The sequence below is a fragment of the Pavona decussata genome, unplaced genomic scaffold (genome assembly GCF_977016875.1).
Source record: "Pavona decussata unplaced genomic scaffold, jaPavDecu1.1 SCAFFOLD_273, whole genome shotgun sequence".
Classification (NCBI taxonomy): domain Eukaryota; kingdom Metazoa; phylum Cnidaria; class Anthozoa; order Scleractinia; family Agariciidae; genus Pavona; species Pavona decussata.
This window is the reverse complement of record NW_028145675.1, coordinates 1,452,840-1,477,488: the sequence shown is the minus strand read 5'-3', so window position 1 is coordinate 1,477,488 and position 24,649 is coordinate 1,452,840. Positions and strand designations below refer to the sequence as shown.

Here is a 24,649-nt window from a genome sequence, read left to right as displayed (position 1 = left end):
CAAGGTAGTTAAAAATCGGCATAATATCATGCACTACGTGTTGATGGTGACAATTGAAACTGGCAACAGAAACAACAACGGCCGGCACGAAAGAGTTGAATTATAGTCATTTTTGAAGAGCAATAACACCTGAATACTTTTTCAGTTGCAGATAAAGGTCTGGAAAGCTTCCACATAAGATTAGAAAGATAAGTCGCTTATGTTTGATGGTGATTCACAAGAGACCGAAATAACACCAGTTTGTATCCCAGCCAATTATTAGTGGTTTCCTCGTGTTGTGTACAGAAATCTGAATGGCAGCTTAATTTTAGTAAGCAGTTAAACTATATTCAACCTATAACTGATAAATACCAACAGGATTCTGCTCTAGTCATCCTAGGATAGTTCGCAAAGAGACAATGCTGAGAAAACGGTTTTATAACTTACCGGCTGTTGATAACTTGGTCTCGCATTATTCTTCAGAAGCAACTGCACTATGGATTGATGATTGTGACGTTCAGCTTTCTGCAGAGGTGTACGTTGAAACTAAAAACAAACGAAGAATGTCAAGTAGACGGGCCAACACACTTTTATATTTCCTGTGCGGGTATATGCACGTGAAGGATGCACAGTTTTCAGCAAACACTGGCAATTACAGTTGCTAAAGAGTGCTGTGGAGCTTTTACGAAATACTGTAGCTTGAGCTAAATTGGCGGCACTCTTTAAAGATGTAATAGCACCCCCAACACAGGTCTTGGCTACTGGACATCTGACAGGAGTTGAAAACTACGTTGCCTTTCTGTCACAATAAAAAAATTGATGAACAGGCTAACAAGGTAATGGAAGAGGTTTAAGTTAGCTAACCAACTCACCCTGTCTACAGCATTGACGTTTGCACCATGTTCTAACAACAGTCTGGCAACAGATTCCTGTCCATACCAACAGGCAAGGTGAAGAGGTGTCAAAGAAAACTGCGATAAAAATCAACATTGAGCAGAAAGTTTAGGTTCACACAATGCACAACCTACTACGTGTCGTACGAGAGGAAACATTTACACACTTACAAAGATACGGGCGCGGGTATGTTTGAATAAAGAATATTTAACAAAGGATATGGGCGCAGAGAAGTACAGATGATACGGAAACATTGTGCAAGATTTTATGCACATAAAACGCCGGAAAAAAAGAAAACATGAGAAAAAAGCGACAACCTAACAGTCGATTTACAGAATCGAAGGAAATTGAAACCTGGTCTCTTAGGTCCACATCTTCACCACTGGAAAGAAGCATTTTCACAGTCTCGTACTGTCCATTAATGGCAGCTTTGTGGAGCGCACGTCTTGATGACTGTTAAAAAAAACAACATATAAGAACTTTAAATCCTAAAAAAAAATAATCCACTTATTCCACTCCTCCCTATTTCCTACTTATAATACCTTCTGGTTACTGGCCCATTTAAAAATTAAAAACAATTGTTCCCCAACGTGATATTCTGAATCTGAGTTCAATTCTAGATAAAATTAAGGTATAAATACCCTTAAACTAGTAATAGTAATCACAGATTAAAAAGTGCGGTCGACATGCCAATTTCATAGATCGCATGTCTTCACGTGGAAATGAGGCCAGATTCTTGCATCAAAACGAGGTAAATTGGCGCGACAGAGAAACAAAATGGCCGCCAACTTCGATTTGTTCCGCATGCAATTGCACAGGCAGCGGAACGCAAACACGAAATTAGACTTGCTATTGTCGACCGCGATAAACTTAAAGTTCCAAACAACAAAGCAAATATATATTTTTTTGTCAACTGGAACTCACTTTGGCCTTTTCACCTCTAATTGTCCAGCTCATGTCCTGTTTCTTCTCCTGAAAAGGCATAATAAAAACGTTGACACAAGGAATTCTATTGATAATTTAAAACCGATGATGCGCTCTCCACTCCGTTATAGCTATAGTCATCATCACCATGACTAACAAATACACCCCGTCATTACTGATGGTGGTATACGACAATTTATAGTACAACTGAGGATGAAACAAAACACGGATAAGGCGTCTCTTCTTGCAGGGTACCCTCCTCGGAACAGGAAGTAAAAGAGAATGCACAAAGTAGCAAATAACAACGAAGATAATGAATGTGACGATGGTAAACTTTGACTTTAAGTATCCACGAAACAGTGCAGGCTTCTAACAATTCGGCATTCGACTTGCACACTACTCAGCCAGTTCATACCTGAATGTACTTTTCAATAGTTATTTAAAAATGAACAAAAACGTCTTACCTCCTGATAATCTGAACTTGTGCTTGCCTCCCCATCTGGCTCAGTTTGTTGAGGTGGAAAGTGAGTTCTGTCTGCTACGTTTGGATATAAAAAAAAATATAGAAACAGTAAAAGAGCTCGAAATGTCTGAGCTGTATTCAGTAGTCCTGGATACGCCTTGGAAGACATTTACAAGGGCCAGAAAAAGTGCATATTTCAACTGGTTCAACCACTAAACGCTACATGAAAGTTTAAAATGGAGTCAAAGAGCATGGGCAACTGAGAAAAACAAAGGATAGGCTGCTGCACCGTAAACCTTCGACTTTTTCGGAGGTAGAAACTAAAAAGGGGGGCAACATACAAACCGACCTACTGAGGAAATATTTACAAGGTTTCTGCTAAGGAACCAAAAAGTAAATTTTATATAGCAGGGAAACCTTGAGCAAAATGGAGTTCCACGTCCTAAATTACCTTGATTTTGCAGATCTAAGAACAACCACCGAAGAATTGCTTTGGTCTCTAGAAATTGCAGCTAAAAAAGTACAAAAATTGATTTTCAAGCATGGTAATTTCCCAAAGACCATGATCACTATTGTGCCAGAAGCCACTGATTCCTAAGACGGTTGCTATAAGTGTTTCAAACTAAATACAATTTTCATAATTTCAATTTAGAAGATTATGTAAAAGAATACGGTAACCTATACATCACGTAAATGCCATGTCTAGTAATACGCAGACGTTTTGGCTTTTAAGGTTACCCTATACCTTCAGAGGTGTCTGGCGTCCAAGCGATGTAGCGGTGATGTAGCGAGTCCAGTTTAAACTGTAGATACCTAAACCCATATATCAAATTAAAGCTTATAGAGCTGGCTATTAAACTATACCAATAATTTTGAAATAAAATGAATTGCCGAATGTTTAGCACTGTTTTCTCGAATCAATTTTTTTACTTGAAGGAGACACTTTAAAGAGCTAAAACTCAAAGGGAATTTGTTCGCTTGCCTTCATATTTGGACAGTAGCTAGTTTAACATATAAACAATAAAAAAGTGCCCGCGATTATTTTCTTTCAAAATATTTTTTCTCCGAGAGCGATTTTTGTACGAACACTCCACACTTTTTTTATCCTATTTCGAGAATGTTCTGTAACTTTTCACTGCGACTGAAAATGGCAAAACGCAGACACGTTTTTTTAGCGCTTTAGGTCCAGAAACTGAGGAGCAAATCAAATCAGCGAAAAATAAAATTCGCTTGACGTGGTCGTGAAAAATTCGACAATTCACTTTATTTCAAAATTCTTGGTATAGTTTTGATAGCCAACTCTGTAAGCTTTAATTTGATATAAGAGTTCAGTTTAAACCGGACGCGCTACATCTCTTGAACGCGAGACACCTCTAAAGCTATATGGTAACCTTAAAAAGTTGAAAATTATGTGATTTGTAAAGAACCTGAGTATCAGTCAGTGAATAAATACACGCTTTCACGGGATGCATTTTGAAGCCGACACTGTGCAAAAATGCACCATCACATATATCAGACGTCTTTTACAGATACCAATAATGCCAGTTACTTTGTATTTTTGTAATTATAGTCAACAAAAACGTAAACGCGCTAGTTTTGTCTTCTCGGCTATTGCAGGAGAGCATGTGGCACAAGATTCAATTAAGAGCTTAATATTTGGTCAATTTGTGTTAAATATCCATAGCCAACAGATCTGAAATAAAATCATGCCCCACCTTCTTTATGAGACTTGATTTACCACCCCGCTAACTACGCTAACTATTGGACCTTTTTCCTTTTGTAATTTTCACGAACCTAGCGGCTAGCCAAAAATAAAATTCATTTTCTTTTCACTGACTTTGAGTAGAATGAAAATTTTACTGACTTCATGCAGTATTCCCCTACTTTTCCCAGACCTTCAAAAAAAATCAGTTTCCCTGACTTTCCCTTACCGTGGCAACCGAGGAGATACTATTTTGGCCATTTGTCTACAACACGTAACGTTCCGTTTCCACGCGATACATCTCGAAAATATACGTATTAATTGTTTCTTGACTTGAAGTGCTACAGCTGAGCTCCTGATTTCAATTCAATAAAAAACACCGTGAACTATCACTAAAAAGTACCTGAGATTTCCATGAAAGCCTTCCTGCACATCAAGTAATTTCTCTCTTCTATGGTTGTCTTAAACCTAACCGTCTCCAAGTTTAGTTTCCTCTTGATTTCCTCAGTCATAAGGTGCCTCTCAACTTCTTCATTGAGCTGACCAGAGAGATAGTCACTCCACAGACGCTCAAGACTTTCCAGGTTGGGACATCGCACTACGATTTCCAAAGAGCCCACGTTAACAGACACAAGGGCCACACGGTAAGCCTTCTTTAAAAATTCAATCAGGCCTCCCACTGATTCTAGTTCAGCTGTGGAAAGGTTGTGGGATTTCACATACGCTTGCGCTTGAAGTGCTAAAATTGCATGAACTGTTTCTTGTTGTTCTTCATTTAAACCTTGGGTGCTGATCAAGAGCTTGATAAAAGTATCTAAAATCAACGTAAAATTCACGTGAATGTAATAAACCTTCTTGCATGTACAAATACTTACGCTGTCTCTAAAGTGCAACATTTCTATTCTGTTGGCTGACTTGAGTCATTTGACTTAGTCATTTCATTTGCAGATGTACTTCTCTGCGAAAAGAATTAAAATAAATAGACTCAATTTGACGAGGGTGACACTAATCTGCTAGTCTAACAACTGGCCCTCAGATTCCTGCTCAGCGTGGAATTTACATAGGTACCTTAACTTCTGTGCAGGAAGAAGAACTGCAGAATCTGGAGACAAACTGTCAAAATAAGGACGAGACACGAAAACAAACGCAACCCATATATTACGTCAACTAGGGGAATCCAACCTGTGCCACACTGTTTAAAGGCTAGTGCTCTCACCACCACACCATAACTTCTCCCTCACATGGAATTTGACATGGAATCAGTAGCATACTATATGCTTCTAAGTAGTTTTCTGCAGTAACAAGACTATGTGCTCTACAGTGAAAAGGTGACGGCTGCGTCGTGTTGCCATAAAATCACGGCTTGAATGACTTATAAATACACAAAGATGGAGGACTCTGTTCCCAAGAAGAGGAATATGTCCAAAACGGAAGTTGAATGCTACCTTTGACTACAACAACTTGCACGCAGTAACCTAAATATAACTGCAATGCCTGAATCATAGCTGTCGCAGATCGCTAACTTCATATGATCGCAGACAACATCCTGAGATCTCCTATGATCGTTTGCAATCACAATTATGGACACCGTGCTTGATACTTTAGCCTATCAATTTTGTAATTTTTGTAATTGGCATTAAGCCCTTCTTGAGAAATTTCTTCGATCGGTTTTAACCTCTAACCGCCAGGATTTGCAAGCCATCTTGAAATTTTTTAAGGTAACCGGTTGTTATTGTTGTTGTTGTTATGTAATCTAAATCGTAAAATCGTGCAATCTTTCTGATTTTAAAGGAAACTTCAGAGATACCTACCATTAAACAGTGTCATACCGAACTTTGTGGCCTTTATTGTTGTTATATTGAGATTGCATTGTCTGGTATTTCTTTCTTTTCGTTTTTTTTCTCCATTTTTCCGAAGAAACTTTCACTTCCCACCCCGAAAAAATTTTAGCTTAGCGACACCTGGGGCAATCGTTTTCCATATAAGGTCAAACTACGGTAAAAAATTTTAGCTTAGCGACACCTGGGGCAATCGTTTTCCATATAAGGTCAAACTACGGTATATGAGCTGATGACCGGGATTAAGTGAACCAATCAGAACGCTAGAAATGCAACGTCCGAGGCTGAGAATTTTATAATATAATGTAGTGCGCACGTTTCCCTATGTAATTCCTATTGGCGTCATCATGGTATATTTCTCAACATACGCACGGCCGTGTGTCCATAAGATGATGAGTGCAATTCAGACAAAATCGGGGTACCTTCCCTAAGTTTTTATGAAGTTTCTTCAGAAATGGAAGAAAACTGTCAAGAACTACCCGTCTTTTCTGTTGAATTAAGTCATCGTGATGAATCGAAAGCCTAGTTCCAGCCTTTAAATTTGACTTGAACATTTAAGTAATTAGACATTCGGTGGGCTTAGAAACTCGTTTGTGTATATTTACATTGTGAAGTGTTTGTAACCAGCAAATAAGAACCTTGTTTCTTTGTACAACACATTGAGAGAATATTGTAATCAATCACAAATAAAACCTGTTTTCTGCGCTCTTCTTCGGTTGTCACTATGTTATAAAATTAGTTTATGCTTTTAGCTGTGCGTATATTGAGATATGGATGCATTTGGGAAGTTTGGAGAGCACTCAAGAAGCTAGAGTTTCTCGAGGTGTACTCTTCAGCTCTTCTCGTGCTCTCCAAACTTCCCGCATGCATCCATAACGTGATAAATGCACGATGGAGTGACGATAACTAAATTAACATACAAAAGAAATCAAGCTCATACCCGTAAGGTCAAAAGAGGTTCCTGCAATGCTTGGTTTTCCTTTGGCTTCTTCATTAAGACGATGCCGTTGCTGTGAAGGACCTTCATCTGGTGTGACTGCAGCTGAGGTCCGTTCAGCAGGGGACTCTGCTCTTGGAAATTTAACAGTGGTGCTGGAAGGACCTGTTAAAGAATGAGACACTATTATCCAATATTTTCTGTTCAGCTCTAAACCCTTCTAGCCCTAACAGTGAACAGCATCAAATTTCTCCTTGTAATATCAACGCTTATTTAACCCCTGAGATTATAAGAATTACGGATATAATCACCCAAGTTGAATTTTCTGGATATTGTAATAACTTCTCCCCAGTGCTTTAAGGAGAAAAGTACGGGGACAAGATAGGACAATTTGTTCTACGATATACGCAGTTAAGGCATGAAAGAATGAGATTTCAAACCTAACAATTGGGCAATACACTGTCAGCAAGAACTACTAGCATATATTATTGTAATACCTCCACCTTGGATGAAATGTTACAGCTACCACCGACAGCTTTACTCTTTTATGAGGGTCTTACCACCTCCTTAAATGATGGCCATTAAAAACTTGAAATTAATGTGCTGAAACTAGAGTTCAAATCAATGATGGTCATATTTCTCAAGTCTACCACCTTATCACACATTCCGACTTTGCACGGTATTTGAAACTTTAACTCCCAAGAATGCTATAAGAAACTGAAACATATCCAAAGTTCTATTGCTATTCTTACGATCTCGATAAACAACCACTCTCTCAGAATTGTACTGGTCAAAAGCTATCATTTTTATTTTGACAGTCACACAATGAGATTTCTTTAAAGGACTGAAAGGTTGGAACCAACTGAAACAGGACCATAAATTTTACTCTTGAAGTTAACGGTGTTTATAATTATAACTACAGGGTGTCTGTTACTCTGCCTGAATTTGCAGTTGCATTTGGAATGGAAACGATGAAAACCAAGTAAGAACTCATACCATGAAACATTCTGCACATCATTTCCACAAAGGCTTCACATTGTTCCTTCCAACTGTACTTGTCGTCATAAGAAGCTCTCAGAAACTTGATCTCTTCAAGCCGCACCGAATGACTGGCACAGACACCTTCAATTGCCTCTGCCCACTTTGTGGGGTCATCTGAGTTAACTATCCATGATTTTCCATAAGGAATGTTCTCTAATGCTCTAGCAAATCCACACTTGCTACCAACAAGAATGGGTAAGCCAGCTGACAGTGCTTCAAGGGCGACAAGACCAAATCCCTCTGATCTGGATGGCATAATGGCAAGATCAACTTCATTCAGTAAGTCTTTCATCTTTTCTCTGTTTTGCACAAACTTTCTGACAGTCAGTTGCTCTTCAGCGATACCACGTTGGAAAAGTTTTCCTCTTACCTCATCCTGTTTTCCTTCAGAAGCACCAACAAAGATCAGATGATAAGGCTTGCTTTTGAGCAAGTGATGAGTAAATGCTTCAACGGCAATGTTGTATCCCTTTAGTTCAAAGTCTTCATCATCACCCCGACCACATAACAACACTTTAAATTCACCACTCTCATTAGGAGCTTGTTTTAATTCCCCAAATTCCCTCTCAAAAAGGCCTGGCGTGACAGTGAAAATATCCTGATTCTCCTTGCATCGTCGGAGATATGAAGAGTAAGAATCTTCCAGCCTCGGTCCAACAGGCACAACCAGATCAGCCATTTTACAGAGATCAACTTCAATCTGATGTTTCTTTTCACCCTTTGAAATTGGATCAGAGTAGCTTTTGTACTTACTGAGGTCTTCTGGAGCAGTATGCACTACTCGCACCCATTTGCAATTGGAAAAGTGGGGAGAAACTTTAATGAATTGTACTTGCTTGCCAAGCTTCACGCCATGGCCAACAACAACATGCATGCTAAGATCTTGAGGTGGGACGCTCAACCAGTCAAGAGGGTCATAGCCTCTGCGTTCCTTTGCATCAACAACAGTTACTTCATAACTCTTAGCCTCTCTTTTGTCTTCATCTTTACAAACACCCTCTGGCACAAGGAGAGAGACTTCAACTTTAGGATGTTGTGCCATATGAATTGCAAGCTCTCTGTTTAGTGTTGACAAACCGCCAGCTGATGAGGTCCACTCGCTACCAAGAAGAGTTACCTTCAATTTTTCACCAGTGGAAAACTGGGTTTTTGGTTCAGGCACTTCTTGAAACATGATTTCAATGCTCACATCAAAACAAATCTGCAAAATAAAAAAAACGGAGCCTCATTTGGCATCACGTACTCCTCAGTAACTTTGGTTTTTATTTGAGCGGTCAAACGGAAGATCCACAGACTTAAAATTAGCACCAATATATATACGATATAATGAACAACACAACAGGCATTATTAACACCAGTACGTGCTCCATCTGGACTATTTATGCATAAGCAAGATCTACAGTGCATGTCAGAATTAAGCGAACTACGCAGACGCGTTCTGGACGCAGTATAAAACGCGCATGCGTGTATTTTTAGACTGGACTAAAAGTGCGCGTTTTTGCCATTGTTATTCATCGTCGTAAGTTCTCTTTGTGTGGTATTGTCAAACAAAACGAAAGAATTCAACGGGGTGGACGATAAACACAAAATTAACATTTTATGAAATGAGCCAGACTGTCCTATTTTGAATCTTATCCGCTTCGTAAATACTGGCGACTTTAAAAACAACTGCTAACCGATATTGAATATTCAGCGTATGTTATAGAAAACATATAAATCCATTCTGCTTTAAATTTTATCGTGTATAAATAAAGGACATAATGATGATGATGACAATAAAAATGCGTTAAGCGTTAGACTCTCAGTAGAGAGATTTAGCCTCTCGTATACGTGAAACGTGAACGGCAAAAATGCCCATGTGGCCACGATTTTCCCGCCATTTTTCGCGTTTCCCGGTTGCCGTTTCTACGTAAAAACAGGCTATTTCACGTTTGCCGTCTACGTGAGATTGTGAGAACAACGTAAGTATTTCTTCCTTTTTCCTTATACATATAAGTATTTAATTGTTGAAAACAAGTACCCCAATAATTTTCCCGGCAAGTCATACTGGGGCAAATTAACTCATGTTTAAAAATCCTTCATAACTCATTCCTTACCGCACTTTTCTTCATTAACTCACCACAGTGAGTCGCAAAACAGCTTCATCGAAACTCGCAAAATTAAAACTACAGTCAAAAGGTTGACGCTATTTTACGTGAAACGTGAACCGACAAAGTGACATTTGCCGTTTTTTAAACGCGATGCTAAATCTCTCTATTGTATACGTTTATTCTGGTGAACCGATCTCATCGCTCACGCTGGACCAAAATGAAATTGCAAAAATTTCAGTTTCCTATTTCACCCTTAGCCTTTTATCAACGAAATTGCCTTGGATCCTTAATGTCAACTGAACCATAACATTTTGCTGCGGGAGATAGTAAATGCTTGAGGCAGAGTGAGGGAAAGTTCATGGTAAAACAGTAAATCGGAACCGAAGCGCGCTAGAGGAGCGAAGTCTGTTGAAAATCATTTGGTGGACTTACTGATTTTTTATTCCGGGTCGTAATTTATTTATTTATTCTATATGATTACCCACAAATACTGAATTATTCTCGAACTACCTATCAAATCATCATTGCGGCAAGGAATGAATAAGAAAAGCGTTTAGAAATATAAACAAACAAGTTAAATCCCTTCACGGTTTACGCAGAGCTCGTTTCGCAAAATACAGATCTTTAAATTTAGGAACTCTGCACTTTCGGTGTTTTATTCCTCTTTTAGAGCTTGTCACACACAGAAATCTGACAGTTGTAGCGCTTGATATCTTTAATTAAATACCAATACAGGGTCAATACAGCTACCCTAAAGTTCTGTTATGCCTCTCTCTCCTTTAAGTCACAACTCTCTTGTTTATTTACCGGACTGAAGAAAATACACATGAGGAAGCAAGTACGGAGTGAATAAGCTCCAGGGAGACTAATAAAGCATTTACCGTATTTGCGGGCATATCAAAAGGATCTTTATTGAGCCCTAATTCATGAATGGGCAAGACCAGTTGAAGCGCTAGATGCCCAGCCTAACTACAGTAATGTTACTGATCTACAGTTCCTGTGTTGTATACATATGTGGAGAATGAAATCCAACATCATGATACACATACATGTACACTGAGACTGAAAATACTCTTCAGCACAAGATGGTTGAGAGAATGAATGTGCGTCTGAGACAAGCATCGCTTTCTCTTACAGGAACCTTACTGCTTTGATGTAGAAGTAGTGGTGGTGGTGGTGGTGGTAGTAGTAGTAGTAGTAGCAGTAGTAGAGTCTATTTAGCGAGGGTAATACATATTAGTGCCTAACGCTCATAAACCCGTTGCCTTTAAGAGTGACATGTGGTTCTATAATTATCTTAGTATCCCTCAAAATGTCCCTGAAGGAAAATGCAACGTACCAACATCGGAATGGAGTGTATAAAGACAGCAGGAGGACACTAGTTCAAGCATTACATTTTGCTTTTGCTTTTAGCAGATAAGCAGATAACTTGAAACTTTACAGCAAGCAGACTTATGGTGTATGTTGTTGGTATCTAACTGCTAGGCATTTCTTTATAATTATATAACAAGTATTCAGTGTTAAATGTAATATTGTATATACCTCTCACTAACGAAGTTCGAGGTCCGTACTGTAAGTTACGAACCAAGTTTTTTTCCCGCTGATTTATGGCCCAACCACGAACTGCGTGGGCCATAAATCACCAGGAAAAACAAGGATCAGTAACTTACAGAACGGACCAAGAAAACGAGATAAGTAAGATATTTATTAAATCTCTGACTTTAATTGGGCGTGTGGGAAAAGAAACTAGTTGAAGTTTAGCAGGCCGTACAGTGAAATACGGCCCACAAAATTGACCAATCACACCACATGTACTAACTGGGAGATATAATAAAATTAATGTATGTATTTGAATATTTTTAAAATGCAAGGAAATGTGATACATAATATCAAAATTGAGGACTTCGTGAAGTTACAACCGTATTAATTAAATATTCAATGTATTCTTGACAGGTGCTAAAAAAGATAGACCATAGGTGCGGTTACACTAGACCACTTCTCCAAAGCTCCCCTTGGGAATATAGCTTGGGTTGTGTTCAGTTTGGGTTTTGGTTTTTGGTAATTCTGCTGCTTTTATTCCTGAGAAGGACTGTTTGTGGTGACTTTGACTGACGTTTCGACAACCTGAGCGGAAGTCATTGAGTTCAGAGTCAAGTGAATTGTGGAACGTCAGTAGCTGGTATATACGTCTCTGGTTGTTAACCTGATTGGTCAACGAAGTCCAGATGTTATTAGTCGTTTGTCAGTAAGCCGTGATGTTATTGGCTGTGAAGACTGTAAAAAGTGATTGGTACGTTTCGATCCGTCTTTTGTTAGTCAAAAAGTCCGTGGGTCTATTGTCAGTAAAATGTCTATTGTTTGTCTGTTTCGTTGTTGTTGTCAATAAGTCGTTTGTATGGTGCAGGTAGTTGTAGGCAACGGTTGAGTGGCGTTTGTTCTCAGTTAGTAAACCAGCTTTCCAGAGTGAGTCGTTGACAGTAATTTGTACAGAGGTAATGCACTTGGCAGAGTCCCAGTCGATTCTGTGGTTCGTTTGTAAATGGTGCTCAGCAATGTGATTGTTGATATCACCATTTCTAGTTGCTCGTTTGTGTTCAGTCAGTCATACGTTTAAAGTTCTGCCGGTCTCACCAATATAAGTGGCCTGGCAGTCGCAGCATTTGATCTTGTAAACTGCTCCCTGTCTGCGGTTCGGTTCGTCTTTGTCCTTTACTTTCGTCAGTAGTTGTCGTAAAGTGGTTATGGGTTTGTGAGCTACACGGATATTGTAGGGTTGTAGAATCCGTGCGATAGTCTCAGAAGTGCCCCTTACGTAAGGTATAGTTACAGTAGTTACGGGAGTCGCGTCGTTGTTTGTGACGTTTTGTGTGTTTGTGTCTGTTTCGTTGTTGTTGTCAATAACAGACATACGAAGAACTGAAACGAGACCCGACGCCATCACTTCAACGTAAACTTAACAGTAAACTACTTGACCTTAAGAAAACTGACGTTATTGACATACAACGTTACAACAGATTGAGGTGCCGCGTACCGCAACCACCTAAACTCTACGGACTACCAAAACTACACAAACCTAACATACCCATGCGACCCATAGCCTCGTTCTGTGGGTCCCCGACTTACGAACTATCTAAATACTTGCCTACTATACTGAAACCGTTGACAAACGAATCCCGACACAAACTGCAGTCTACCGAGACCTTTATTGACGCTATCAAGACGGTACAAATACCTGACGATTACAAACTTGTGTCTTTTCATGTGAAATCACTGTTCACCAGTATTCCACTTCAACTGGCTCTAGACTGCACTGCTACCGCCATCGACAACTCCACGACAAAACTGCCACTGCCTACAGATGACTTAATGGACTTACTGAACCTCTGCTTAACATCCACGTACTTCCAGTACAACGGAAAGCACTACAAACAGTTACACGGAACAGCTATGGGCTCACCAGTTTCTGTTGTTGTAGCAGAGATTGTCATGCAGAACATCGAGGAACAAGCCCTAGCAACCTACAAACGGACACTACCGCTCTGGTTACGGTACGTAGACGACACCTTTACAGCAGTACACAAAGACGAAATGGACGATTTTCACGAACACCTTAACAGACAGAACGCTGACATACAGTTTACTAAGGAGATCGAAGAAAATGGTAAAATACCTTTTCTAGACTGCTTAGTTACCCGTAACAACAACGACAACAAACTAAGTACTACGGTTTACAGGAAACCAACACATACTGACAGACTACTGGACCAGTCATCCTACAACCCTACTTCTCACAAAGCAACGACTATACAGACCTTGACAAGGCGAGCACAACTGGTTTGTGACTCACCTGACAGACTCGCAGACGAAAACAACTACTTAGAAAACGTTTTCAACAAGAACAACTACAACAAGGACTTTGTTAGACGTAACACTTACAAGAACACTGAACGTAACGTCACAAACAACGACGCGACTCCCGTAACTACTGTAACTATACCTTACGTAAGGGGCACTTCTGAGACTATCGCACGGATTCTACAACCCTACAATATCCGTGTAGCTCACAAACCTATAACCACTTTACGACAACTACTGACGAAAGTAAAGGACAAAGACGAACCGAACCGCAGACAGGGAGCAGTTTACAAGATCAAATGCTGCGACTGCCAGGCCACTTATATTGGTGAGACCGGCAGAACTTTAAACGTATGACTGACTGAACACAAACGAGCAACTAGAAATGGTGATATCAACAATCACATTGCTGAGCACCATTTACAAACGAACCACAGAATCGACTGGGACTCTGCCAAGTGCATTACCTACTGTACAAATTACTGTCAACGACTCACTCTGGAAAGCTGGTTTACTAACTTAGAACAAACGCCACTCAACCGTTGCCTACAACTACCTGCACCATACAAACGACTTATTGACAACAACAACGAAACAGACAAACAATAGACATTTTACTGACAATAGACCCACGGACTTTTTGACCAACAAAAGACGGATCGAAACGCACCAATCACTTTTTACAGTCTTCACAGCCAATAACATCACGGCTTACTGACAAACGACTAATAACATCTGGACTTCGTTGACCAATCAGGTTAACAACCAGAGACGTATATACCAGCTACTGACGTTCCACAATTCACTTGACTCTGCAGATGACTTCTGCTCAGGTTTTCGAAACGTCAGTCAAAGTCACCACAAACAGTCCTTCTCAGGACTACACTCACCCGGATGATCATAATTTACGTACTAATGACATGACTCCTGGGTTCAAGCCATTTACAATTCTGCTGCTTTTATTACAACCTCCACCTCAAACAGGATGTTGAAACCTTTCATAATTTACGTACTTATGACATGACTCCTGGGTTCAAACCATTTACAATTCTGCTGCTTTTATTACAACCTCCACCTCAAACAGGATGACTTTATTTCAAGAAGAGAACATCACCGACGACAACAAATACACTTTTTCCAGAGCTTGCAGTTTTTCATTTTACATTAAAAATGCTGACTCATTGTTCACCATCATGGATGAACTTGGGTATTTACGCGACCACAAAAGAATTTTGGTTTCCACGACTCCTGAACGTAGGGTTCTGGGCCACTGGTGGAAAGAGTGAGCCAAGTTGTGATTGTTGTCGAGCTTGAAATGCAGTAGCAGGTACCATTTGACTTTACGATGAACACAGCACGTAAACAACACCCAAGTTTTAACATTTGGAACATTTCACTCACTCATGATTGATTGATTGGTTAAGCCACTTTGGGTTCTTATTACCCATAGAAGTTACCTCAGGAACTATCATGGGAATTCTTTTGTTCTTTTTGACGTATCCATGGAAAATTCCCTAAGGCAATTTCACCCTGGGAAAATTGGACACAAAAAGTTGCTTCCCCGTGGGCAGCAGCCACTTACCCCAGGGAAAAATGGCCAGTGTAACTGCACCTCATGTGAAAGAGCTGTTCAACAGGGATAAATTTAAGAAACAGTTGGGATTTACAGACCCAGCTGGGGGTTACCATTGTACCCCATCCCAAATTAATCATTGCATTATATGCAAACACGGTTAACAGACACTGCAGATAACACTTTGCCTGCGTACAGTTTGCATTTAGCATGACTTACAGATCTGACGATAACTTATACCAGCACATAGAAACTGGCATGTTAAATCAATAAAATTGATGATGCATATTTTTGCGATAATACAACTACTGTTGATTAATTGTTATTGATTGATTTCAATTGTCAGTAGCAGTAGTTTGCACTAATGAACGTATGGGGTGTGTAGCATAACTATATGATGCAATATTAGTACTGTAAAGTGAAGACACTACATGTACATACAATAATGTACGCTAACAAGTTTTGCCTTAACTGTTCCAAAATCCATCCATACATGACATGGACTTCATGATACAATAACTCACACGACCGTTAAATGCAGAGTAAGTTTCATCTTACAACAACAGCTACATGTACTATTACTAGAAAGTAGCAGCAGCTTCTCTGAAGGTATTAAATATGGCATGATAACCAAATAATGTACTGAGTCACTGAGATGATGGGAGAGCTATGTACCCAAGCAACGATGATGGACTCTTGAAAATAAAGGATTAATACTAGAGTGGGTGCACTACCATAGCAATGGCCAGCTATATAATTACACCTGTAAATTTACATAAAGGGTTGGGACATGTCCTGACTTGTATTGGTCTGTAAGCTCAAGTTAAGAATTTAAGATAAACTTTACATATAGTTGTGTGGTTCCATAAAATATTCATACCTCAAACTACAAAAGAAATTTTTTTCTTTGGGATCCCCCAGCCTCCAGGATTTTCCATTCCAGAGGCTTTTCACCATATCACCCCCCCCCCCCCCCCCACCAAGTTTATGCTTAGTTTTCAGATAAACCAAGGCCAAAATATTGAGTCAGCAAAAAAAACAAAACAAAGCAGAAAAACAGTGAAAAGAGAAAAAAACACAGAACTGATGTCCTAACTGATTCATTGCTATGCTGTAGGTCACATGAAAAAATCTAGGCACTTTTCAGTGAAACAAAAACTTTAACAAAAATTTGACATGGGAAAGTTATTATGTTTTCAGCCCTTAGACTGAAGTAGTCTCTATTTTGCTTGAAAATCCGTGGTGAAGAAATGCAAAACCTGGGAGAGGATGATATCCTAGGAGCAACTGGCAAACCCGGAGCCATGAGTTATGAGAGCAAGCAGCAAAGTGTAGAGTAGCACTATGGGTGTTGGGAGGTCTACCGGCACCCGCACTACTTGCAGCTAATGGCTTTGCCACTACTTGACCCTGGGATATCATGCTCGTTCAGTTGTTTCTTTTTTTTTTTTCGTTCTTGTCCATGCAGGGCTTCTAACATTTCACTGGAACTAGAATTATTTTCTTGATCTTGATATATGACAACTGATCATGATTCCCCACCACTTTTGTATGATTATCAACAATTGTTGGTCACCCCCAAATTATCAATGCCAATATTAACTAACAAGTATCTTAATAGTCAGTGACTGACTGGCAGGTACACTGTAGACATTCTTTCCGAAGATTGATTTCATTGATTGTTCAATCCAGAGGATATGTCCCACTTTTAGTTTTGGTATACATGTAATTAATGTGACAATGTGTGATCCATTCTGAATAATAATTATTGCTGGCAAGCAATACTACATGATGGGTTATATACATGTCAACAGCTAATTACTGATTATTGGTTACTTATTGATTGCCCTTTTTGTCACTGATCATAAAAAATTTAAAGGGATTTTCAGTTGAGTGTCTTGAAAATAATTCATGTACAGTATACTTTGATATTCTGAGATTGCTTACATGTAGCAAAACTCCTACTACATTCTAGACCAATCAGAAGCAAAACCAAAATCAATTGTGCCTAATATTATAGCCGCATATATCTTCCTTTACTTGGTGCTGGATACATGTATGTTTTTTTTTTTAATTCAGATTGGTTTATTGCGCTGTTTATGTCTGCTGTGAACAGCCAAAGTAATTGATTTGGTTTTAGTTTTATGACACTCAATTGGAAACAGCCATATTTGTTGTTACAGTATGTTAATAAAGTGGTATGAAGCTATGTTTAAAAGTATATGTTCAAGCCCAGTACTGAGCTATACATGTTGTGGTTTACATTTGTTTTGGTTGAATTAAAAATTTTCAAATCAGTTTGATTTTCCTTTCCCTTTGTCTCTGCAGATTGTGGTAATGAACACTGTACAAAGGAAAATAAAATTAAACTGGTTTAAACCAAGAAAAATTTTGAACCCCAACATATACAAGACTCTATTAAACTGTGTCACTAAAAATTTCCTTAACTGGAGTTTTTTAGTAATGGTATACTGGTAAGTAAGTTTAAATTTGAGCCAAATCATTAAAATATGAGGTAGAAATCACTTACCTGTCAGATTTGTATGGCCCTTTGTATGTCTGGAAATGAGCTTCAATAAGAAATTCAATAGGGCAGAGCAATTCTCTCTCCTCAAGGGCCGAGTAAATTTACTGGTGAAGGGACAAAATATGAAATAATTAGCTTCTTCTTAAACAAAGAATTAACCTGCCTGCTTGCAAAGAGAACCCCTTCCAAATTAAAAGTAAATTAAAGAATGCCAGCGGTGCAACTTGGCCTTTTATACTTCCTAAAAAATTCAATTTAACTTACTGAAGTCCAATGCAAAGTCTTGCAGATCTAGATCTTTATCTGGCAGTTTTCTATTACTTATTGCTAAGCAACAGTTGTCCTCATGATCAAATACAAGGTCAAACTTGTCAAACCCAATATTTTTCTGAGACAGATACAAAAATGGCATTTGCAGTATACATGTACATTTATATTCTCCAGATATCTATGACCAGTTGCCATAAGCTTAGTGGTGCTGTCATTATGTACAATATTTTTGGACCCCCCCCCCCCACACCCACAAGAAATGTTGATAGCCACTGCAATCATTCAGACTGTACATGTATACAAGTTTTGTAAACACAGCAACATGACAACATAGCATGGGGGCAGGGGGCTCATTCATGTTGAGTTTTGGAAATCATCCTATCATTTTTGCCCAGAGCCCAGTTGTTCAAAGAGCAGATAACTTTATCCAGCAGATAAGGTGCTATTCAGTGGATAAAATTCATTGGTTGGAGTACAATTAAATTTTCTTTAATCTGGAATCGTCGTAGGTTGTCCACGCCAAGTTCCAGCCACTGGATAGAGTTATAAGCTCTTCGAACAACCAAGTCCAGGATTGTAGATAAGTTACATTGTACATGCAAATCACACTGCTTTTTTTTTCGGCTGTGCTTGCACTAAACCATACGACCTTGAGATGGGAATTTATTCAATAATTTTCCAATGAAAGTGCACATGGGGCCGTACAGGACACATAACAGTATCTGATACTTTCTAATTGGGGAGAGTAGTTGGGTGTGTGTTTTGTGATGCATTTTGGTTAATCACTGGCACAGCAAGGGTATTTTGCAGAACACTGGATCCGGAATGCTGAACGTCAAATGCCAAATCCATAGTAGTCCTATAATGTCGGATGTCTGCCATAACAACAAGTAAAAGCTAACCGTCTGTATAATCAGTGTTTAACCCTTAATAGTATAGAAAAGTGCTTTAAGACCTAAATAATATTGTTCGTTGCTTTTCCGGCAGGGGTATTATGCATAATGCTGAATGTCGCATTTTACACCACCTATAACAGATTAGCATTAAGCAACAGATGAAGTTATTTAGGTCTAAGCACTTCTCTATACTGTTTAGGGCTAATCACCGATTATACAGACGGTTAGCTTTAAGTTGTTGTTATAGCAGCCATTGGATAAAAGGACTTCTATGGATTTGGCATTCAGCATTCGGCATTCAGCGTTCTGCAAAATACCCCTGCCATCACCGGCAACACAAATGGTTGAGAAATGATTTTTAAATAACAAAATCATAAATGTCGCAGGTTTCAAGATTAAATTGGGCATAAATTGGTATCAACTGCAATCAAGCAAAATAATACTTGATCGGTTATAAAAGTTGCTTGATTGATTGTAAGTTATTACCCCTTACAGTATAATTTGGTGACTGATTGGTCACTTATTACGTTGCGCTGAGTTTACTTTTAATGTGTAGATTTCTATTGATGATCTAAGCTGTACTTAGGACTCTAACTACATCACTCATACCAGGAGGCATGCAAGTGAAAAATACAATTTAGCTTAATTCATGCTAAAGAATTGAGAGCTTAAGAATTCGATGTAATCTTCAACTTGCCTTGTTGTCAGGGTTTTACAGTCCTTGATCTTGAAATGTAGTCAGATAAAATCTTTTCTGTCGAATCTTTCTCTTCTCCTCGGTGGCGGAGTAACTTTCCTAGTAAAGGGACGAAACGTCAAATGATTAGTTTCTTTTTCCATCTTGTATGATCTCAAAGTCGAGAAATCCTTAGTCTGCTAAACCGGAAGTGGATCGAAGGATCGAATGCCAAATCTAAAATTGCAAAAACATTTAAAGTGTATATGACACAAAATCTTTTATTAGCTTATTAGGAAGAGCTTTCAAAATGATGAAGAATGGCATTTATTTTATTGCGATAGCATTCTTGGTTGCCGAGTTATTCAAGATTTAGGCTTATGCAAATTAGACAACTTGTGACGTCACAAGACTGACACAAAATGAAGGGAAATCACAAAAAATAGAAGATCTCTTAAGCCTTTTTCTGTATAGAACTGAAACTTTGTGGAGTTGTTATACTCATAACAAAGTTTCATGATATGATCCACTATGACATTTCCATGGCAACACAATGGGCTCCAGGCCCTCACCATCCAAAGAATAAAATCAGAGTTTCCCTTCCCAAGAAGCGCTCTTGGTCTTGATGTTTATTCAGTGGGTGTGAGGGGATATGGACATTACGCAGCACAAGTATAAGAAATTCTGTTTGACTGTGGAGCAATAAATAAGGCATTTGTCATTTTGGGAAGGTAGAGGTCTGGTAACGAGTACGTTGCTATGGTGACATCATAGCCACTGTCACAATGTGTAGTTCTGTCAACACATCAACCCTGCAAAATTTCAACCCTGTAGATGTAGTATTTGCGTAGATATTCCAAATTTTGTGATTTCCCTTTATTTTGTGTCAGTCTTGTGACGTCACAAGTTGTCTAATTTGCATAAACCTAAATCTTGAATAACTCGGCAACCAAGAATGCTATTGCAATAAAATAAATGCCATTCTTTATCATTTTGAAAGCTCTTCCTAATAAGCTAATAAAAGATTTAGTGTCATATACACTTTAATTGAACTTACTAAAATTAAGCAAAGCAAAGATTTGCAGCTCTTAATCTTTGTCCGGCTGTCCTTTTTCACTTGTTACTGGACAACAGTTCTCCTCATGTGCACGGTCAATCGATGAGCAAATTTCTTTAAAACGCTTCCATAACCAACAGCTGCAGTGTGATATCCTTTTCAATCTTTTGGTATCTTCTTAAAAGGTGTACTCCCAATTAAACTAATCTCTTCTTTCGGTTGGACTTCCTGTCTGTGTTTCTCTCTCCTCAAGGCAGCTTCGCCACTTAAATCACACCGGATCCAGTATTATCAGACACTACCCAGTTCGGCGCCATCTTGAAACAAATCGAGAATCCCAGGGGCCTCTCAGCAGAGATCTGGGTACGAATACGTTTAAATCGTCTGGTGTTCCGTCTGGCTGTGGTAGTGGGGGGCTGGGTGACGGTGGGGGTGCGGCACGGTCGGCTCGGAATTAATTGAAGAGGTGCGCTGAGACTACAGTAATAGAGGTAATATGTATTGGGATTACGTGCATAGCACAACTGGGTTTATTAAAATCTTAAACATCGAGGAAATAATTGCTGTTGAGTTAGAGGAAGGTTCCGATTTACGTATAGTATTTACCAGGTAAAAACGCTTGCAGCTGGATTTCTATTGGGATTAAACATTCATCCTTTTTTTAATAAGAAAAGTGAACCAAAATTTCAGGAACGTATGAAGAACATACCTGGCTGAAATTTAGAGAGAAAGTTTTTACCTAACTTGTTTCAGAAGATGAAAGAAAAGTTCGGACAAAGTAAAATGCACGAGATTGCTTGAAAATATACTACATGAAATAATATATAGACATACACAGAGTATTCAGAACAATTTTCTTATCATCATTTTTGCCTGAAATCTCAACCTCGTTCTCAGAGCTTTCCCTCAAATATTGGGAGGGGCAGCCCACCTAATTTTTAAGTGAAAAGCCCTGAGCGTGAGATTGGGGTTGCCTGAAATCTGTAAAATCCTTAACAAATGTTAAGAACGTTTTTAGCCACTAATAGCCAAATTTATTCGACCAGATCAACAATCTGACCAAATGTAGACCTGCAGCATTGTTGTCCCCTGTTAATGTTGCCTACTCCTTCTGGTATCGCCAAATATCGACGACGTTTAGATCCAAGCCACCTATCCCCCACCAACCCCACCCCCTTAAAGGTGTGTTCTTCAGGCCCTAAAATAAGTCTCTGCAAAGTTATTGGAGCAGCAGTTACCATTTCTAGACATGTCGATAAACAACCATCACTCACCTTCTTCCATCACCACTGTCCATGGATAGAAGACCTTCAATGATCTCCTGATTAGCGGAACCCAAGGTTTGACAAATTTGATCTGATTCAGACTTTGGTGCACATGGCTTCAAATGGAATAAAGACGCTTGGATCAATGGGTTTGCTCAAAACATCTTCGTGGGTAAAAGCTGTTTACCCGACCTATCCTGATGGCTAAGGTTATTATCTTGTGTGTTGATGAGGCTGAATGCTCCGGTGGCACGCAGGCAAACGCGCGGGATAAAAACCACGCATATTTAAGGACGGTGCCTACTAATAAAATAGTATTTTTGTGTGGTTTATGACTATGCAGGGAAAGTAGATCTTAGCAAGGGCTATTGAAATCCAAAAGGAAATTTGGGCGCAACCACACATTTTTTTTAGAGATAATTAAGCAACAATTATTCTAATTATTCTAAAAAACAGTAAAAGACAAAAAATGTATGGCGTTTTGTTCAAAATTGAAGCTTTTTTATCTCTGAAAAATGCACGGTTACCCCCAATTTTCTTTTGGATACCACGAGCACTAGCTAGGTTCTGCTTTCTCCGCATAATTTTAAACCGCGCAAAAATATCCCTGTATGAGTAGGCACCAAAATACAAAACTGAATGCAAGGCTGGCACTAGGGCAAAGGGCAGATTTATAAGTGGCCAATATTTCGACCAATAGAATTAGTCTTCCTCAGGGCCAGAGCTATACTGAAGGAAAATATAGTAACGGCTCCTTAAATTAATGGAAAAAAATGATTGGCTAATACGTGATATGAAGGCCGCGTACTTGTAAATACGAGATAACAAAAATATAGTAACGGCTCCTAAAATTAAAGTTTGAAAAAATACATGGAAAAAAATGATTGGCTAATACATGACATGAAGACCGCGTACTTGTAAATATGAGATAACAAAAATATAGAAGCGTATAATCAAGATTCAGCGTTCGTTTTTCCTGTTAATCCAGCGTTGTGTGGACCTCTGCATTCAAAAGTTTTGTAGTAGGCACCACTTATAGGAAATCCGAATATCTCGAGATGCGCAGAACGTATGCGCAGTGACAAAAGTAGGCACCGTCCTTAAGTGGCCTCCTAAGTCCACAAAACCGAATATAACACAACTAGTTTCACAAATAAGCGGTATTTAACAATCCGAACATTAAGCTTATTTTCATCTCAAAGTGCTCCTTTCGCGTGTCATGTGCAGATTTGTAGATACTGACTGCCAATGGACTCTTTGTAGCTAACGGTAAATATCAACGGCAGACTGATCCCAACGGCGGAGGTGACAAGCTTGAGAGAGCAAACAACAAAAGCTAGAATAACTGAAATATATTTGTTTTTTAAAAAAACAAATTTTTTTGCCCGATATTTCGGTTTGCAATACAAACCTTCCTCGGGGGCTGAACGAAAAAGAAAAGTGAGAAACATAAAAGGATCGATTTTATGTTTCTCACTTTTCTTTTTTGTTCAGCCCCCGAGGAAGGTTTGTATTGCAAACCGAAATATCGGGCAAAAAAATTTGTTTTTTTAAAAAACAAATATATTTCAGTTATTCTAGCTTTTGTTGTTTGCTCTCTCAAGCTTGTCACCTCCGCCGTTGGGATCAGTCTGCCGTTAATATTTTCTATTTGAGATAATTTGCTGATCCAGGTCTACAAGTGATCCGGCACCACTCATTGGTTTGTCGCTGTGGAATTGCAGATTTTATTGTATTCATTAGCTAACGGTCACGTGGTACAAAATCCACACATGCTAGGACGCAAGCTACGCACTGGGACATGCAAAATAAAGCGACTTCATCCAGTCAAACTTGAATTTTTTTGTATTGGATGTCCCAGTGCGTAGCTTGGGTCTCAGCATGGTGGATTTTTTACCATTTGACCGTTAGCTACAAAGGGTCCATTGCTTCTTATCTACAAGCGTTCGTAAACACTTGTCTTCTGGCTTCTGAAGCAGGTCGCACACCTCTTTTATTTTCATTGGCTTTACTGCCGCCAAATTTCATATTTAAAAGGTCATGCATGCACATTAAATCAGCCTATGTACAACCACCCCCTCGCCTCCCTGAGAGAGGGGGCGGTTGTACACAGGCTACTAATCTTGTACCCAGATCTCCCACGGTTATGCGGAAGGGAGATCTCACATTTTCAAACCTGCCGAGTGAGATATGGGTACGAGATTAACAGGCTTCGTTAAATGAGAAATACCAGGCTTGAGCAGGATTTGAACCCATGACCTCTGCGATGCCGGTGCATTGCTCTACCCACTGAGCTATCTGATCAAGGCAACTGGGAGCTGGTCATGCTCTGAGATCATAATATATACCCGTGAAGAATAAATGAATATGAATATATGTGTAACATGTATATGCACTGCGGATGAAAGATTTAATAGAGGAAAAGGTTCTCGCAGTTTTAAACGCAACCAGAAAAAATTCAGGCAGTTATATAGCTCGTTCAAGCCTGAATTTTTTTCAGGTTTTTCGCAACAGTCTGGTTGCGTAAATAACTGCGAGAACCTTTTCCTCTTTTTAATCTTTCATCCGCAGCGCATATACATGTTACACATATATCCTCTCTTTCTATTTGCATTTTTCTCGTACACGTTTGTTTTCTCACGATGGTTATTGTTAGTTGTTT

General features: G+C 39.1%; 3 protein-coding genes and 1 long non-coding RNA gene across 4 annotated transcripts in view; 2 read left to right on the top strand and 2 right to left on the bottom strand.

The window, feature by feature from the left end:
• Positions 1–21,051, bottom strand: part of LOC146455534 (uncharacterized) — a 194,741-nt gene extending 173,690 nt beyond the window's left edge. The window contains exons 1-2 of the mRNA XM_085094258.1: positions 20,723–21,051; positions 19,683–19,785 (exon numbers count right to left, since the gene is read on the bottom strand). The gene's annotated coding sequence lies outside the window, so the exon portion shown is untranslated. The remainder of the gene's footprint in view (positions 1–19,682; positions 19,786–20,722) is intronic.
• LOC146455530 (uncharacterized) overlaps positions 1–24,649 on the bottom strand; it is a 105,878-nt gene that overhangs the window by 3,500 nt on the left and 77,729 nt on the right. The window contains exons 11-12 of the mRNA XM_085094222.1: positions 852–950; positions 427–525 (exon numbers count right to left, since the gene is read on the bottom strand). Coding sequence (XP_084950348.1) covers positions 427–525; positions 852–950 — 198 coding nt within the window. The remainder of the gene's footprint in view (positions 1–426; positions 526–851; positions 951–24,649) is intronic.
• LOC146455533 (uncharacterized) overlaps positions 1–24,649 on the top strand; it is a 234,614-nt gene that overhangs the window by 203,727 nt on the left and 6,238 nt on the right. The window lies entirely within an intron of this gene.
• LOC146455535 (uncharacterized) lies at positions 12,953–14,671 on the top strand. Its single transcript, XM_085094178.1, has one exon. The coding sequence runs from the start codon at positions 12,953–12,955 to the stop codon at positions 14,078–14,080; it is 1,128 nt and encodes a 375-aa protein (XP_084950304.1). The 3' UTR covers positions 14,081–14,671.

What these genes read in the sequence shown, in the direction of transcription:
- LOC146455535 (XM_085094178.1), top strand. Translation starts at nt 12,953, where the DNA reads ATGCGACCCATAGCCTCGTTCTGTGGGTCCCCGACTTACGAACTATCT.